General features: G+C 29.7%; 1 protein-coding gene across 1 annotated transcript in view; it reads left to right on the forward strand.

The window, feature by feature from the left end:
• The window catches only part of LOC111614334 (matrilin-2-like), a 32,966-nt gene that overhangs the window by 3,698 nt on the left and 10,808 nt on the right, over positions 1 to 18,460 (forward strand). The window contains exons 3-7 of the mRNA XM_023355698.1: positions 3,352 to 3,453; positions 5,242 to 5,367; positions 5,567 to 5,704; positions 5,783 to 5,917; positions 12,981 to 13,114. Coding sequence (XP_023211466.1) covers positions 3,352 to 3,453; positions 5,242 to 5,367; positions 5,567 to 5,704; positions 5,783 to 5,917; positions 12,981 to 13,114 — 635 coding nt within the window. The remainder of the gene's footprint in view (positions 1 to 3,351; positions 3,454 to 5,241; positions 5,368 to 5,566; positions 5,705 to 5,782; positions 5,918 to 12,980; positions 13,115 to 18,460) is intronic.

An 18,460-nucleotide genomic window follows, 5' to 3' on the forward strand; every position in this document is an offset into this window, starting at 1 on the left:
ACTTTATTGCGACAAACAGAAAGAAAATATTAAATGAAAAAATACAGTGTTTTTAAAGTTAAAATAAGATTAAACTAACGAATACCAAAACCAAAGTGATGTAGAGATACGACGCGCTTGTATATCGATGACGTAATAGGCCTAACTAAGGAGCGAACGAAAACAACCAAGTTGAATTAATTAAGTCGGAAAAAAAAGTGTGCATTATAATCGAGAAAATGCAACTATTGTATTAATCTTTAAAATATTGGTATTAAATCTGTCTTATAAAATCACGACGGCTCTCGTAAATCGACTTACAGTATCCGATAAGAATAAAATACAATACCAATGTAACCCTATCGTTGAAAAAATTCGCTTAGTTTTGCTCATCTGGAGTTTTGCTTAGTAGAAATGGCTAAAAAGTGCGCAAAATACGTACGGAAATACGTTATTACAGGACTACTTGTATTGGACGACTACCTGTCTAAAAGACCACTTTTTGAAGGAACCGTGGGTGGTCGCCATAGACAGGTTTTACTGTACATAAGTTCCCACTGTCTGTCTGTGTCCTTCCTTTATTAATCTCCAAAACGGATATAGATACACGAAAGCCGAGACCAGATATGGAAAGCTTAGCTGCGGGAGGCCGGATTAACTATATAAGAACTCCCGTTTTGCACCGGAAATGACGCAATTTAAATTCAAGATTCCCCCTGAAGGAGTTAAAAATAGACTCTTGCCGGTCATCTATCTAACAGGATAAGTATTATGTGCAGGGGCAAGACACAACTAATTTGAGGTGTAAAACATATTTTAAATTAAATAAATTAAAAAGACTAACAACTTCGATTATTTGGTATTCCTCTTTTTCCATATCATTTTTTAAACGAATTTTATCTATTTTATTTTTACAAATTTTAAATTATAAACCTTTGGTTTATTATTATTTAATTGTGCAAGTAATATTTAGTTTTTTAAATCAATCGTTGAATATTACAATCTGTGATAACAAAAGCATTAAAATCCCGTTATTTTTATTACTCGNTCAAACAATGTTAGATAAATGAAATTCAAGACTAGATGTAGAAAACTTAGGGCAGGAGTTCTTGATTAACTATATACAAACTTCTGATGCAAACCTGAAGTCACGTTATTTCAATTCAAAAATTTTTCCCTGAAAGGAGTTAGTGACTGGTATGACTCTATTGTTAAAGGAAAGTATTATGTGCAGGGGCAAGACACAACTAATTTGAGGTGGAAAACATATTTTAAATTAAATAAATTAAAAAGACTAACAACTTCGATTATTTGGTATTCCTCTTTTTCCATATCATTTTTTAAACGAATTTTATCTATTTTATTTTTACAAATTTTAAATTATAAACCTTTGGTTTATTATTATTTAATTGTGCAAGTAATATTTAGTTTTTTAAATCAATCGTTGAATATTACAATCTGTGATAACAAAAGCATTAAAATCCCGTTATTTTTATTACTAATTAAGGTATTGGTTTGACCCCAAATGTAAAGTTGCTAAATTTTCGTAAACGTTAATGACGTGTTATGCGCTGCATAGCTTAAAACGAAAGCTAATAAAAGGCAATAATAATGGAAAAGATTTTTATTATAATATAAAATTTTAAGTTTATATGAAGTTTTATATAAAATTTTATTTTATAGTTGTTGTTCCCGTAGCTAGTTTACAGTATTACATTTTGTAATTGGAATATTTTAATTTAGAAAGCATTACAATAAATGTATGCACATATATAGTTGAATTAAAATTAAAAGTCATTTATTTTACATAAACCTTATGTGATATTATCGTCAATTTATCAAAAAATAATAATTCTTTATATCAAAGCAGAATTTATCTCATGGCCTATTCTGTCAGGCTAACTAACGATATGACGACCACATATCACATAGATGAAAGACACTTTAGAGAAAGGAAAAAATTTCGTTCCAGGTGGAAATGACTTGTGTACTTTGATCATTCCTGAGATGGAAAAGGAACTTCAGGACCTAGACGAGACAAATAAATATTATTTTAGATAAAAAAAAAAAACTGTACTGCAAACACAGAATTGTAGAATGAAAAATATCGTAAAAATAAAAATAACTAAAACGTAGTTACCAAAAAAAACAGATAATACTTACTATTGGTCCTTGAATTCGGGTCTGTTACGGGTTTCGCATCCCCGATCGGACGTTTTAATTGGTCGTAATCTCCATCCTAAACCTTTCCGGTTGGTCCTGATTCCAGACAGATTTCAAAGATCGAACACCGACCAAATATGTTTATTGAATTTGTCGCGAATCCGTCGTAATTCAGAGTCAAGCATTTTTTCCCTGTTGTAAATATTACTAGTGCATTCGCGTGACATTTGGTTTTATTATATATTTTATTTAAAACAACGTTTTCCTTTAAAACAGATTTTGGTCGAAGTTTCAGACTCTGGTCGAAACTACACAATTAACTCTTTATATTTCGAAGCAAAGGAATCAGCTTTTTAGCATGTTACCGACTTTATTTTCAGCTTTTGATTACTAACAGGTACATTTCATTTAGTTACGATAGAGAACTATTGATTTATCTCAACACTCCTATGTTTGGAAAGTTCACTACTGTCCATAATGTGATATTTATTTGTAGCTACTGTAGTTTATCATGCTGTTGTATCGGATATGCTATTGTAAGTCTATTCTACTGTTAACTTAGATAAATAGCTTTATTTGTACTAGCCTTTGATTTTATTGTAGAATATTTAGGGTTAATTCTGTAAAATTTCAATTAAAATCAATTTTGAAAAAAATCGCTACACTGAATATAGCTCTCTGCTACTAAATGAGTCGATCCAAACAATACATACTTGTAGCAATGACAATACTGTAGCAATGACTGTCTAGCAGTCAAAACGAGTAGAATTACCACACTGCCAATTCACTCAGTGACAAATAAATATATATTCATACATATGTTTGTTACTGAGTGGTCTAAAAATAGCCTCCTCGCCATACATCACAAAAGTGCATTATCTATCAGCCACAGTTACCATTAAACAGCAATTCCTAAGTAACCGAAGCAAATTATGATTATCTTGATTTATTTTTGTCATCAAGATTTATCCTAAACAAATGCTTGTCCGATTAAGCGTTAATTCTATAAACCGAAATTATAAGTTAATTAAGATGCCAATATGTAATAGTATTATATATATACGTATTTACTTGAATATTTCCTTTACATGTATGATATGTAATGGAGAAGGGGCTAATGTGGTGTCCATATTTTTGTTATTTTGTAAATAAACGTAACATTATTCTAAAAGTAAGCATAAAGTTCTAAAGCTTTATATTCAATTACAGATCTAGAAGGAAAAGATAATATAACTTGTGAGAATGGAATATTGAAAGATGGTGTATGTGAATGCAACTTAGGTTACGTTCACGAAAACAATAAATGTGTTCGTAAGTATATAGTTTATGAATATTTTAATAATATGACCGATCATTTAAATGTTGAATTTTCTACAGTAAAATGAAAATATACTAAATTTAAAACAGAAATAAAGTCACACGCTACAAAAATTAACAATAAACAAATAAATAATCTCAAATGCAATAGTAATAAATTGCTTTGAAATTTTGACACAACGTTGCATTCGAATACGCGCGTTTTTATATTATTTAGATTTCAAAATCCCCCCGCGGGGGAGAGGGACAAAATTAAGGCTTATCGTGAAGAACTGGTATTCTATTATTCTATTTTAGATGCGTTTTTTGCGGTTTTGATTGCGTTTTAATACGCGCGTTTTTATATTATTTAGATTTCAAAATCCCCCCCGCGGGGAGAGGGACAAAATTAAGGCTTATCGTGAAGAACTGGTCTTCTATTATTCTATTTTAGATGCGGTTTTTTGCGTTTTTGATTACGTTTTAATAGGGCACGTCAAGATAATGTGCACTAAGAAGAGATTTTTCGAAATTCCTCCATGGGGAATGGGAGGAATTTCGTTATACATTTATAACAGATACATTTTGAGCCACAGCAACGCGTGGCCGGGTACAGCTAGTACTTATACAGTAAAAATGGTAACTTTTCGCCGAAAATTAATACAGGTTAATAATCTGATACGAATGTTTTTACCCTTTCGAGAGAAAATACTTCGCTAAAATCTCGTTATCATGACTACTCCGATCCCCTTGATAACAACACAAACAAAAGACACATTTTTAAAATTCAAATTGACATATGAACACAAAATCCGTTAATTATTAAAAATGAATATAAAATATAAAACTAAATTCATACTAAATAAATCAAACATATTAATTAAAACTAAAAATAATAATTAAAAACAATAAAATAATATCAATAGTTACCACTCTGGACGTTACACCTGAAAACGAAACCGAAACCGAAACAAAACTAGAATTAAAAATAAAATCAGAATTAATTAAAATGATGGGAAATTAATGTGCCAACGATTGCTGATTGGCTAAATCGCTTTAATATTACCTAGACACCCGTTGAGTAGGGAGGATCATCTTATACAATTTTCATATTTTGTAGTAGAAATATGCCTTATCTTATAATTTCCAGCTCTTATCCAATCGTAAGAAAATTAATTTTGTTTTTAAAATTAATTCAATTACTTTATTTAAAAGTAGTTTCTATTGATCAAATCTTTCGATCATCTCTTCTGAATATATATTAATTAATTCTGATTTTATTTTTAATTCTTGTTTTAGTTTCGGTTTCGGTGTAAAGTCCAGAGTGATAATTATTATTTCATTATTTTTAGGTTTGATTTATTTAGTATTAATTTGGTTTCATTTTTTTATATTCATTTTTAATAATTTTTACTTTCTCATATAGAGGTAAAGTATTATTTTAAATTTTAATTATGCCTATAAGCGAGTTAACATTGATTGAACTATCGGTCTATCTAGTTTAATTATTCATTATAGCGTGAAGACAGACTTTCGACAGTAATTTAATAACACTTTTATCTTGAAATTTAGGAAACTANTTTTTCTCAAACAGCATATGTTACATTAAATGTGAACCATTATAAAGTAAATTTGTTATGACTTATGACATTTCTCGTTTTACTATGAAAATAATTAAAATTCTCGTTTAGTGCTAAAAAAATCGGAAAAATTACTAAGTATATTTAGTAACTAATGTTTAGTTTTATGTAATTAATAAAAATTTTTTGTTAAAATTGATGCATACATTTAATTTTTAACTAGATATATGCAATAGTTCAAAAATTGAAGAAATCTGTCCAATGGATTGTGTATCTTGGGATAAAGAAAAATTTAGATGTAATTGTACAGGAAAATACGAATACTCTAAAGATGGGAACACCTGTATAGGTAAATCATATAAATTTTAAAACTTCAATCAAGCATTTTTAAAAATATTTTAAAATGAATGACGTACCGACTATAAGTCAGGTCAATAGACTTTATAACTTGTGTAACTTGTTTTAAAGTAATTTTCAGTAATGTTTGTTACTGGAAAAATATTAATCTTATTTTTATAATTTGATTAATTAAATAATGTACATTTTAGAGAAAGCGTTTTGTGCGAAAGGTGAAATAGGAGATGTTGATTGTTCTAAGAAAAATGCACAATGTGAAAAGAATGATGAAGGATATGAATGTGTTTGTCTTGAAGGATTAAGAGAGTTAGAAAATGGAATTTGTTCAAGTACGGAAAATTAATAATGGGTTACTTCTAAATATTGTATAATAACATTTTTGAATTTTATATTATTACACATTTCAGGTGACTGTACTAATGACGAAACGCAGGAATGTAAAAAGAAAAATCTTGAATGTGAATATGATGAAAACAAAAATATCAGTAAATGCATTTGTCCACTTTCGATGGTGATGTCAACGAATGGAGCGTGCAAATTTGGTAATTTTATAAACTAAATTATTTGTATTAACCTTGTTAATTTTTTGTACATTGTTACACGTTTGAAACCTAGAAGCGAAANACATTTTAAATATTGTTAGTTTTTTGTTCTGTGTGTAGCGTCCTTGCAATCCAAACAATAATTCTGATAGACGACCAGACAGCAATTAGTTAGAAAACCTTACGGTTTATTTAAAACACTTTTTTTATTTCAGATGCATTTCGGGTTGGCTTGTATTTCCAACCCTTCTTCAGTGCTGTTATAATTACAAAAAACAAAGTAAGTTTTACGATTAATATATAAAAAGACAGTCATTTTCCAAAAATATTTTGGAGCGATCACCATTTATTTCTTTAAAATGTTCCATAACAAACATGACGCGACCCGACCTTTCCTTTTAGGCTACATGGCCGCATATATAGTTACTTTAAACAAAGAAATAATCCAATAAAAAATATATACAATTTGTAAAAATGTAGGAAAATTGAATTGGTGACCTTACGACATCTTAGGCTTGCATCCTTCTCCATTGGGGAGTTTCTGGTCATTATATCTACTTAAAAGTTGCGCTGGTAAATGTAGATTATCCTTCTCCCCCTGGCGGCGAATTATCACAGAAATTTTTTAATTTTAAAATTTTCGCTGGATGATAATATTGTTAATATATAAAAAGACAGTCATTTTCCAAAAATATTTTGGAGCGATCACCATTTATTTCTTTAAAATGTTCCATAACAAACTTGAGGCGACCCGACCTTTCCTTTTAGGCTACATGGCCACCTATATAGTTACTTAAAACACAGAAATAATCCAATAAAAAATATATACAATTTGTAAAAATGTAGAAAAATTGGAATTGGTGACCTTACGACATCTTAGGCTTGCATCCTTCTCCATTCGGGAGTTTCTGGTCATTATATCTACTTAAAAGTTGCGCTGGTAAATGTAGATTATCCTTCTCCCTCTGGCGGCGAATTATCACAGAAATTTTTTAATTTTAAAATTTTCGCTGGATGATAATATTGTTAATATATAAAAAGACAGTCATTTTCCAAAAATATTTTGGAGCGATCACCATTTATTTCTTTAAAATGTTCCATAACAAACTTGAGGCGACCCGACCTTTCCTTTTAGGCTACATGGCCACCTATATAGTTACTTAAAACACAGAAATAATCCAATAAAAAATATATACAATTTGTAAAAATGTAGAAAAATTGGAATTGGTGACCTTACGACATCTTAGGCTTGCATCCTTCTCCATTCGGGAGTTTCTGGTCATTATATCTACTTAAAAGTTGCGCTGGTAAATGTAGATTATCCTTCTCCCTCTGGCGGCGAATTATCACAGAAATTTTTTAATTTTAAAATTTTCGCTGGATGATAATATTGTTAATATATAAAAAAACTCCCGAATGGAGAAGGATGCAAGCCTAAGATGTCGTAAGGTCACCAATTCCAATTTTTCTACATTTTTACAAATTGTATATATTTTTTATTGGATTATTTCTTTGTTTTAAGTAACTATATAGGCGGCCATGTAGCCTAAAAGGAAAGGTCGGGTCGCCTCAAGTTTGTTATGAAACATTTTAAAGAAATAAATGGTGATCGCTCCAAAATATTTTTGGAAAATGACTGTCTTTTTATATATTGACAATATAATCCAGCGAAAATTTTAAAAATAAGTTTTACGACATTGGCAAGTATGGCGTAAAAAAAGGAGGGGTAAACAATTATATGACATGTAAGTTTTTTTGTTATTGTTTACTCCTCCTTTTTTACGTCATACTTGCCAATGTCGTAAAACTTACCTTGTGTTTTGTAATTTTAACAGCACTGAAGAAGGGTTGGAAATACAAATTAACCCGAAATGCATCTGAATTTAAAAAAAGTGTTTTAAATAAACCGTAACGTTTTCTAACTAATTGCTGTATGGTCGTCTATCAAAATTATTGTTTCGATTGCAAGGACGCTACACACAGAATTTTGAAGATACAGCAACCATACCTTCTACATATTTTTTCGTGTTTCATAAAGAATTTATCGCGTTTCTAAAGTGTGTAAATATGTGGATTTTTGATTATATGGAAAGAATTTAAATAGTAATATGTTTCCGAAAATTTCGGTTGGGAAGTTAAGAAATTTCGCATCACAAATTTCACGATTTTGCTACGCACACTTAAAAAGATTGCCCACTCTTGTCCTAAGTCTACATTTAACATTGAGGTAATTGATACGTGATTCGAATTTCTTCAATTGTATAAAGCTCTTAGGCAGGTTCATTTATTATATTATTATGTTATATAACAATTGCGTATTCGACTGTCATATAACATAATATTTTTCAAAAAGTTTTACAGTACTTTTAAGCTTACTTTTATTAATTAAAAAAATGGATTTTTAATTTTTTTTTTAGTTTTATGAATTTGAGTATTTATGAATTTTTGAGTATTTATAAATTTTTGAAAATTTTATTTTAAAAATTTCAAATTTTTATGAATTGCCCAAGAATTTCATATCTAAAGTATACATTACTATTAGTCAGTTTTTCGAATTTCACAACTTCTATAATTGTTTGTAATCAAATGTTAATTTTTAATTTGTAAATTTTTGTTCTAAGTTATATAAAATTTTAAATGTAAATTTTCTAAACTTAACTTTCAATGTATCTGTACATTTATTTATTCTAAGTTCTATTTGAAGAGCTGATCTTTGACCAAATAGGTCCGAAAACATTTCTTTTTAAGTAAATGTTATGGTTCCCTCAACTTAGCGGTTTATTGATTGAATTTATAAAAGAAACCTTAAATTCCTTTATTAAGATTTAAGTATGGGTGTATAATATAATAATATTGTATTTAATCGCTACAATTATATCGGATGGATAAGTGGTTAATATACAGTTGAAATAATTTCTGATTAAAATATTTTTTCAATGTTGTGAACTTTGTCTTAGACGATCCACAGTTAGTGAGGTTGCAATATGGATGTACTGCAGATGGTCGTAGAAGTGCACTTATAGCTAGTTATTCATTTTTACATTATAATCAGACTACATTATCTTTACAAAAGTGAAAAATGCCGTAATTACTTCAAAACAAAAACTAAAAACAAGAGGAAAATATCCCACTTGCAATAAAGATTTATTTGTTTTAATATAGTATCATTGTTTTTACGATTATTTCTGAGCTACTTATTTTAAGTAATCAGTAATCTTATTGCNTGTTTGAAGAGCTGATCTTTGACCAAATAGGTCCGAAAACATTTCTTTTTAAGTAAATGTAATGGTTCCCTCAACTTAGCGGTTTATTGATTGAATTTATAAAAGAAACCTTAAATTCCTTTATTAAGATTTCAGTATGAGTGTATAATATAATAATATTGTATTCAATCGCTACAATTAGACCGGATGGATAAGTGGTTAATATACAGCTGAAATAATTTCTGATTAAAATAGTTTTTCAATGTTGTGAACTTTGTCCTAGCCGATTCACAGTTAGTGAGGTTGCAATATGAATGTACTGCTGCTGGTCATAGAAGTGCACTTAATAGCTAGTTATTCATTTGTACATTGTAATCAGACTAATTTTTTTTACAAAAGTGAAGAATGCAGTAAATACATCAAAACAAAAACTAAAAACAAAAGGAAAATATCCCACTTGCAATAAAGATTTATTTGTTTTAATATAGTATCACTGTTTTTACGATTATTTCTGAGCTACTTATTTTAAGTAGGCTAATCAGTAATCTTATTGCTATCAGAATCTGTTGCTAGGATAAATTATAATTTATCCTAGCAACATAAGTGTTCTAACATATATAATTATTTATGTTAGAACATATATATATATATATATATATATATACCGGTATATGTATATAGCCCACTATATAGCCTATAATGTATATTGTTTATAGTTAACTTTTTTCTGCGAAATTAATTACAATATTCGAGAAAACAGTTAAGAACCATTAATGCATTTGAAAAAGTATTGTACAAAACAAAAAAATGATTAATATATTTACATATTAAAACCCTTATGTACGTAAACAGCCATTCAAATCTAGCAGAAAAGTGATCAAACAGCGATCTCTGCGCCATCAGTGGGAGCAAGAGCGTTAGTAAAATTTTAACACTTCAAGAATAGGGAGTATCATGACCAGTGGAATATACGGACCATGCATCTATTTCGGGAATCTGGAAACGAATCCAGATGGGTCGAAAAATCTCAGGAGTTTTCCGAAGTAGTCCTTCCAGGATTTGTCAGGACCATTCCCTCATCACTATCAGGCTGCCCCGTTGTGAGCCTGGTCGAACCACAAAGGGAATGATAAAAAGACCCTCTTCGTGCTCATAGAGAAAAAAGAGGGCCAAGATGAAAAGAAACAATGTAATAAATTATTTAATTATAATTTTAACCAAGTATATAGAAGAAAACTAAAATATCTTCTTGCTTCCGTCCTGTCTAATCAAACTGGGATACAAAATGAAAGCTTTTTTGGGGGTACACAAATGAAAATACCTAATCCTAATAAAATTTTTTATGCAGTTTTCAAATATGTAAACAGTTTTTCTCCATTATGTCTGGATTTTTTGTGACATCCAGTTTCAACGTAAAACATATTTATTTAGACAATATGCATACACGTATTTATTTACCTTGTCTAAAATGGCGAGATATGGAGCTTCTGCTATGTTTGGCGTTTGGAGAAGTCCTGTGGAGTGTCAAACAGTAATCAGCAAGCATTCTTGAATTCCACTAGTCCTGATATCTTTTTCCATGTTAGAGATGTCTTGATAGAAAAGCTCCCCCCCCCGTGTTCGTCACTGACAGTATCAAGATTGCCGGGGAAGAAATCCAAGTGGGAATACAAAAAAATGCATTTTGAGGGGCATATTACATCCATATCATTGTAGAATTTTAAGAGCTCATTCACAACTTTGCAGTAATTTGGAGCTCTGTGATTACCCAAGAAATTTTGTGCAACATCTTTGAATGACTTCCATGCTGACTTTTCAACTGTGCTTAACAAGCTTTCAAATTTTTCATCTTTAATTAGTCTTATTTTGGGCCCACGAAAATTCCAGCTTTGATTTTAGCATTACTTATATGAGGAAATTTTTTTTTAAATAATGAAATCCAACATTGTTTACATTCATTTCCTTGACAAAGTTTTTGAAAAATCCTAACTTTATATAAAGTGAAGGTAGAAGAATCATGTCAGCATTGACTAATGGGATATGAATGATATTTTTTTGGCCAGGAAAAAACATTTTACGTATTGCAATTCCTTCTTGACGTAATGATTTTTTTTGTCTCTGCTGTTCCACTCAAACAAGAAACAACAAAATTTAGTATAGCCAAGCTGCAAACCCATTAATAATGCACGGACTTTTAAATCAAAACATATGATCAATTGTATTGTAACATATGATCAAAACAATTGTATTGTAATAATGAATTTTTTCAAGTAAGAGTTTTATATTTTCCTTGGTTTTTTTCATTTTAGTTGAATAAGCTAATGACACAGAAGGAAATTTGTTTCCATTATGTAAAATCACTGCCTTAAGACTAATCTTAGAAGAATCGATGAAAACTCTCCATTCCATGGTATTATGTTTATGATCAAGTGCATCCATCACAGCTGTTATGGATGTAATTTCTATGGACTTTCAGACAAGGAGCAAAATTTAAGTCTATGATTACAGAAAATTAGAGGGTGATAGAAGACTTTCAATCACATATATGAAATCAGTACAAAAAGTTCTATTAGACACGATTTCTCTCTTCTGTGTGCCAAAAATCATCTTGACCGGTGTCATCAAAAACAACATTCTCTATTTTATGTATATTTTTAAACAAGGAATTGGCTTATCGTCAGCCTACTTATAACTATTTTACATATTTGTGCAGAGGCATTAGCCTACAATAAAAAGTCTCTGCAAAGTGAAGACTTGTTCCTGATGATTAGACAGGACGGAAGCTAGAAGACATTTTAGTTTTTATTTATATTGTGACCAGAGAGTCGGCATCTCTTTAGTGTCTCGTCAGAACTGACATAACTGTGTCTTGTAGGATAGACACAGAAACCTTAATGGCCGCAAATTCGGCACGTGCGCGGGCGATCTGATTCGGGATGGAGGAGGATTGAGAGATGGCGGATCGGAAGAAGTGCACACTACTACTTAATTAGAACGAATAGTACAAGTTTATTTATTTACATCTACACACAAATACAAAAAGTAACCGAGAATTCTCTTTAGTTTTCTAGTAACGAGTTAAAGTATCTATAGCTATATAGGGTCATCTGAGGTTAACGGATTCCTGACCGTGAGAGAAAGTTTACATTTATTTTTCGCGCGGCGATAAATACCTTGTTCCGTCGATTCAGAACTTCGTCGGACGGTCTTGGAGTGGGTGCACCCGGGTAGAAAAGTTCAAGTTCGTAGGAAAAATTCAAGCTTCTAGACGGAGAAATCCGAATAGGATTCCTGGAGGGAGAACCTCGATTGTCCAAAAAACAAGGAACAACAGTCAGGGGAACGACGGTGATAAAGCACACTCGAATATCCTTTCTCAAGAAGGGCGATTGGCGAACTCCCGGACTCCCTTCTTGTTCCTGAGTCACTCTTTTTTTTTATATTTCTAAATCACGTTATCTTTTTTCATTGATCGGGAATTTTTGATATTAGTTCCCAGTGACACATCCGGTGAGTTCCCTAGGAAAAGAAACGACTCCGGAGAGAAAGATGTAATCATTCTCCAGTAATAAAAATGGGAAAAAAATGCTTCAAAGACGAAAAACGTTAGGTCCGGTCTCTCGCAATATATTTGTTTAAAATTGTGAAATATGCTGTCTGCCATTTTAATTCAAATTATGTATTTTCAAATATACAATACTTTTCATTTTTCAAAAAAAATTATTGTTATTATGAATTTCTTTTTAACATAACATATATTTTTATGTAATGATAAAAATTACTTTTTTAATAATGAAAAATGTTGCAAGAGAAACTATTATTAGAATTTTAATACCTTATATTTTTGTATGTATATATAGCCAACAATTCCTATTATATGAACATAGTTCTACAAAATCCAAAGAAACATTCTCGTATTTTTAAAAGAAACGTAAATGAAGCTAACAAATTAAGCGTCTCTTATCATGAGATTAAGAAGAGGATGATTGATGCGGTAAGTCCGAAAATGTAATTTATTTTCTGATATTAATTAAGTGTATTAAAACACTGTCTCTTTTATATCATAATAAATACAAAAGGGAGATAATAAGCCTACCAAATAAACATCGAATACTGAATTTTTAATTATGTTAATTTTCCTGTAGTATATAAGTCCTTCGTGAATTGTGAAATAAAAGCAAATGTTATTAATATTTTGTTAGTCTTAAAAAGTAATTAAACATAAAGTCGAGGCATAAATTTAAATTAACTACTTACTATTCTGTAGCAGAGGGACAGATTTAAAATACATCTACTTAAAAATATCTTTAAATAATAATTCGAAATTAACTCATTGATTAAATTATCATCAAGGATTTACTGTATTATCAACACCATTACTTTAACACTAAGTTCCATTCGATTCTAGCACTTATTTTTCTTTTTTGTATGTGTATGTGAAACTATTTTTAAGTGTCATAAGAATTTTTTAAGTTCATTAAGTTTTAAGTATCTTTACACTTAACGTTGCAAAATCGGCAATAATTATGACCTCAGTCTTTGGTGTGTTCACCTGTTTAATTGAATAAATAAAAAGTGTGCTATAATTAGGTTTTAACCACTTCAACAATCATTTTTAATAGTAGGGTAAGGTTGCTCAAGTCATACCACTGCCAAAATCGTACCTTTTACATTTTGAATTTAATGGCACGGCAACAGCGGCTCTAACGGCAATAGGATGTACTGAACACTTTAGCTAACAATATTGGTTCACGTAGTGAGGTTTGTCACTGACGACGTAGTAACAGATTTTCTCAGCAATTAAATTTATTGTTGTTTTTTATAATTTTCTGTATATGTTTGGTAGCTTTGTAGCAAGTAAATTATTCATAAATTCATTTTCCTTTTTAACTGTTCATTCTGTATTTTAAATAGTTATTTACTCGAAACAAAATCGTAATAGTTTTATTTATTGTTTTCTTATGTTTGTTTGAAATGTAACTCGTGACGTGCCTTAAGTTGTACTCATTTATGATTCACAAATCGTACTGGTACTATTTAAAGAATTACTCTCTCTGTTGTTAACATTTATCAAGTGTAGGTAGAAGTAAGGAAAAACATTCAACAATATATAATATTCTTTTATTTTGATTTTCTTTTTTGTTTAATTTTAGGTGTTGTTTAATTTTTTTTTTAATTATATTGTTTAATACATGTCAAAACGATTTTATAATACTTATTATACCTTTTTCAACTCTGTGTGTTACAACTATATAGGGGAAAATATTATATACATATTAGCATAATGTATACAAATTTGTACAAAAACGTCGTGATGTTACAAATTTGTAGAAGAACAAACAGGAAACAACAGGGTTATGAGACATTAGATAAAATATGGATGGTTATGGTTAACAGGTATAAGCTAAAAAACAATGGTAAATTGGAAAATGATTTATTAAAGGGAAAACAAACTACATATATGTAAAAAGTTTGGACTTACTGCAAATATAACGGTATGGTACATAGTCTTGGGAAAATATCCCAGTATACATGGTACGATGCAGAGGCAAGACTATGAAATTTGGGAAACCGTGACCTTAATTACGGAAAGATCAATAGAAAACATTTTGAGAACGACAGAATGATAAAGTGAAGAAAGTGCACAGTAAAATAGAAAAAACATAAGAAAATTGTTTTAACTTACACATCGTGTAGAGTTGTACACGATGTGGTGATACACAAGATGTAAATAGGAAAGTTAACAGGATGTAACAGAAAAGCATCGTCTTGAGATAGGGAAGAGATAATGGGTGAGAATGGTGTTAAGAGAGGGGAGGGTCGAAAAAAGGTTTTTTTGAGTGGTAGGGAAATTTAGAAAATGAAGGAGGAAGTGAAAGTGAGACCTATAAGAATCCTGGGTACCGCATGGAAGGATGCATAGATAACGAGAAACTGTCGTACTTTAGCACATTAATTATCTACTCCTCTCCCCCCTCGCGATTCTCTTGGTCAATTATGGGTACCAAGTTTCATGTAGTTTTTGGCGAATGTTATTATTCATCACAATGTCTTTGTTTTTAAGGATTTCTAGATGTTCATACCATCTTTTTTGCGTATGTGATTCTTTTATTACAATTTTTACGGTTTCCTTAATGATTTGGCAACCTCCGTTGTTACAATGGACAGCAACAGCTGAGTTTTAATTATTATATTTAATCGCGGTTATGTGTTTTTTAAATCGGGTCTTAAGATTTCTACCAGTTTCACCTATATAGGATTTGGGGGAGTGCAGTTGCAATGAGTTTGTAAATTACGTTTTTTTGGTTCCATATATTATTATAATTATATGAGTTTATCTTGTAATTCAAACAAGGAAGTTTTTCTGGTGCTAAGGTTATGCCGTAATTGTGTGATTCAAATTTGATTCTTTCAAATATATTTAGTTCGTATGAAATTTTAAAATAATTTTGAGTAATGATATTGTTTTTATGTCCGTACTTATTAGAATTTTTGGTGTTGATCCATTTGTTGAGTGTGCTTTTGCTGTATCCGTTCATTAAAAATATTTTTATTACATCCTGTATTTTCGCAGACATATCCTTGTCACTAGATTTAATAACAAAACCACTTTAAAAAAAAATACAAAAGATCATGCACCGTTGACAGTATCATACGTTACACATCTGAAGTACCGACTTACATAAAAAAAAAACATCTTTTACATGTACATTGAGAAAATCTTACGACGAATACTCACGAAACTGATAGAACTGCGGAGATACAGGATATAATAAAAATATTCTACAATCTTCTTCTACAAATTTGTAACATCACGACGTTTTTTGTACAAACTTGTATACATTATGCTAACTTGTATGTAATTTTTTCCCTATATAGTTGTAACACGCAGAGTTGAAAAGGGACACAATTGTTCGAAATGCATTCTCAAAGGAATAAAAAGTTTTTCTAAAGTTTGTCCTCTTTTTACTGATGTTATAATAAGTCTAGCAAAAACAAAAAAAGCCACCTTAGCGCTAGTATAATTGAACACAAGACAAGAAGCGTATCACACAAGAATTTATAATAGAAACAATAAGATATCGACGAGGCATTAAGCATTACGCAGTAACATGTAATATTAATTAAGCATTTAATTTAGCACACAGACAATATAAAATTTCTAAACTAACTCTACGACGTCATCGTCGAGGATTAACCCTTCCTTGTCTTTACACACTCCAGAGGCAACTTTAATGGCAATAGCAGAAAATACCTTATAAAAGGAAATGAGCAGTTGGAAGATACAAACAACGAATGTTAAAAAGATAAAAGCAAAGAAAAATAAGGAACAGCGATTGGTTTTGTAATCTTTGTGCAGAAGATCGTGAGGAATGCATGATTCAGTGCTTAAAACGTAAGACACGGGTGCATGATCAACGAATGTACTGAAATTGACAAAAAAAACAAAGAAATATGTTTGCGATGTTTGTAATAACTGAAAATGCGACGGAAACGTGTTTAAAATATTTGTATTCAAATAAATTACTTAAACAAGAACAACTAAAGCCTATATTTCTTAATATTTTTCTTAGGTATTACTTAAGCTATAAATGGTAATTTATAGCTTAAGTAATACCTAAGAAAAAAAATTAAGAAATATAGGCTTTAGTTGTTTAAGCTATTAGCTGTTTAAGCTAATTTGGCTTTAAGCTATAAATGGTAATTTATAGCTTAAGTAATACCTAAGAAAAAGAACAACTTAGGAAACTAATTTCCTTAGTCGTACCGACCTTAGTTTGATAAGTTTTGTTAATTTCATGTAAAAAGGTTCAGGTAATTCGAACTTTATCATAATGAATAACAACAACGTTCACAAAAGTTTTAAATTAAACAAATAATTCTTTTTTATTTAATAGATCCTACAATTTATGCTGGCTTTTTTATCGGGTACGACTTGAGCAACCTTTCCCTATGTATTTATATTATTAGCTAATGTTATTTATTTTATGTTTTATAAAGTATGTCAATTTGAACTTTTTGATTTTTAAAATTTTACAATTTTTTATAATTAAACATTAAGGAACAAAATAGTAAAAATACTTATTATATTATTAATTTTTATCATGCCAAATCACAAAAAGTGTTAATTTAAAATTAAACAATAAAAATCAGAGCATTCCTCTTGTTTAATTTGTCATAGATAGATTATTTAAATATACAGGACAGGAAAGTTAGTATGAAGTATAATTTTAATGGGGAAAAGCATAAATAAGGTAAAAGAGAGAGATGAGATAACAGTAAGATAAATATTGCTATGACGTTAGAATTCTTAAGTTACATCTTACACTTCATAAATATAATTTCACATCACTTGAAAAATTCAAACACTCTAGTTATAGTCAAAATATTATATACGATCGCGTATTATTGTACGATATTCAACGTCAGTTATGTTTTTTGTTTAAAAAACAGGCATTTTAAAAAGAAAACTTTCGTTTAATCAGTCACAAGATTCTTGTAAAATTTAATGCAATTTAATGTTGCCATCTGTTTTGTTAAGAATAAATCAGACTTCGACCAAAAATAATACGATTTTTGTCGACATTTTTAATATAAAAATTCATACTAAAAATATTTCACATTTCTTTACTGATCTTTTCAAAACTTAAAAGTATAATTTGTTTGGAAAAAATATTTTTATCAGAATTGGACGAAATACAATGATAAATATGCATTTTATGATAAATATGCATAATATAGAAAAATTGGCATGTTGGAAATATCAAATTTATCCGATCTGCTCATGTCGTCAGTCTCGAAGCAGACGAAGCAATAAATAGTTAACCCATATTTTGTTGTTTTATCAAATCAAGAATGCTAGAACGCCGTAGCGCTCTGCATTAAAGCTCGGCTGAACGTGTTAATGATAAAGTGCCAAATCTGATCTTTAATATCTCCATGACCAATAAACCGTTTTGGATAAAGTATAAAATAGAGTCCATGATAAGTATTATGGCCGTTTTAGATTATAAATACCGTATAAGGTGTGTTTCAAATTTATACGGACACGAAAAAATTAAAGTGAAAACCAAATTTACTGCATTAAGTGACAAATGTTTTATTAAAAATAACATGAATTTACTTGTTTCCACACTGCAAAATAAGAATTTTAATCAAACATTAACATTTTGTCACTGAAAATAATATTTTTGAAAATTTTGTACAAAAAAACTGTTACATATTTATCCGGACAGGCACTCATTTCATGACTTAAATAGAATATTGTTTAGTTTCAAGCATTGAAATATGCAAATCAGCTTACATATCTAATTGTAATACAAATTCTTTATGTTGTTCA

The sequence above is a fragment of the Centruroides sculpturatus genome, unplaced genomic scaffold (assembly GCF_000671375.1).
Source record: "Centruroides sculpturatus isolate CEXI.00-Female unplaced genomic scaffold, Cexi_2.0 scaffold1994, whole genome shotgun sequence".
NCBI lineage: Eukaryota > Metazoa > Arthropoda > Arachnida > Scorpiones > Buthidae > Centruroides > Centruroides sculpturatus.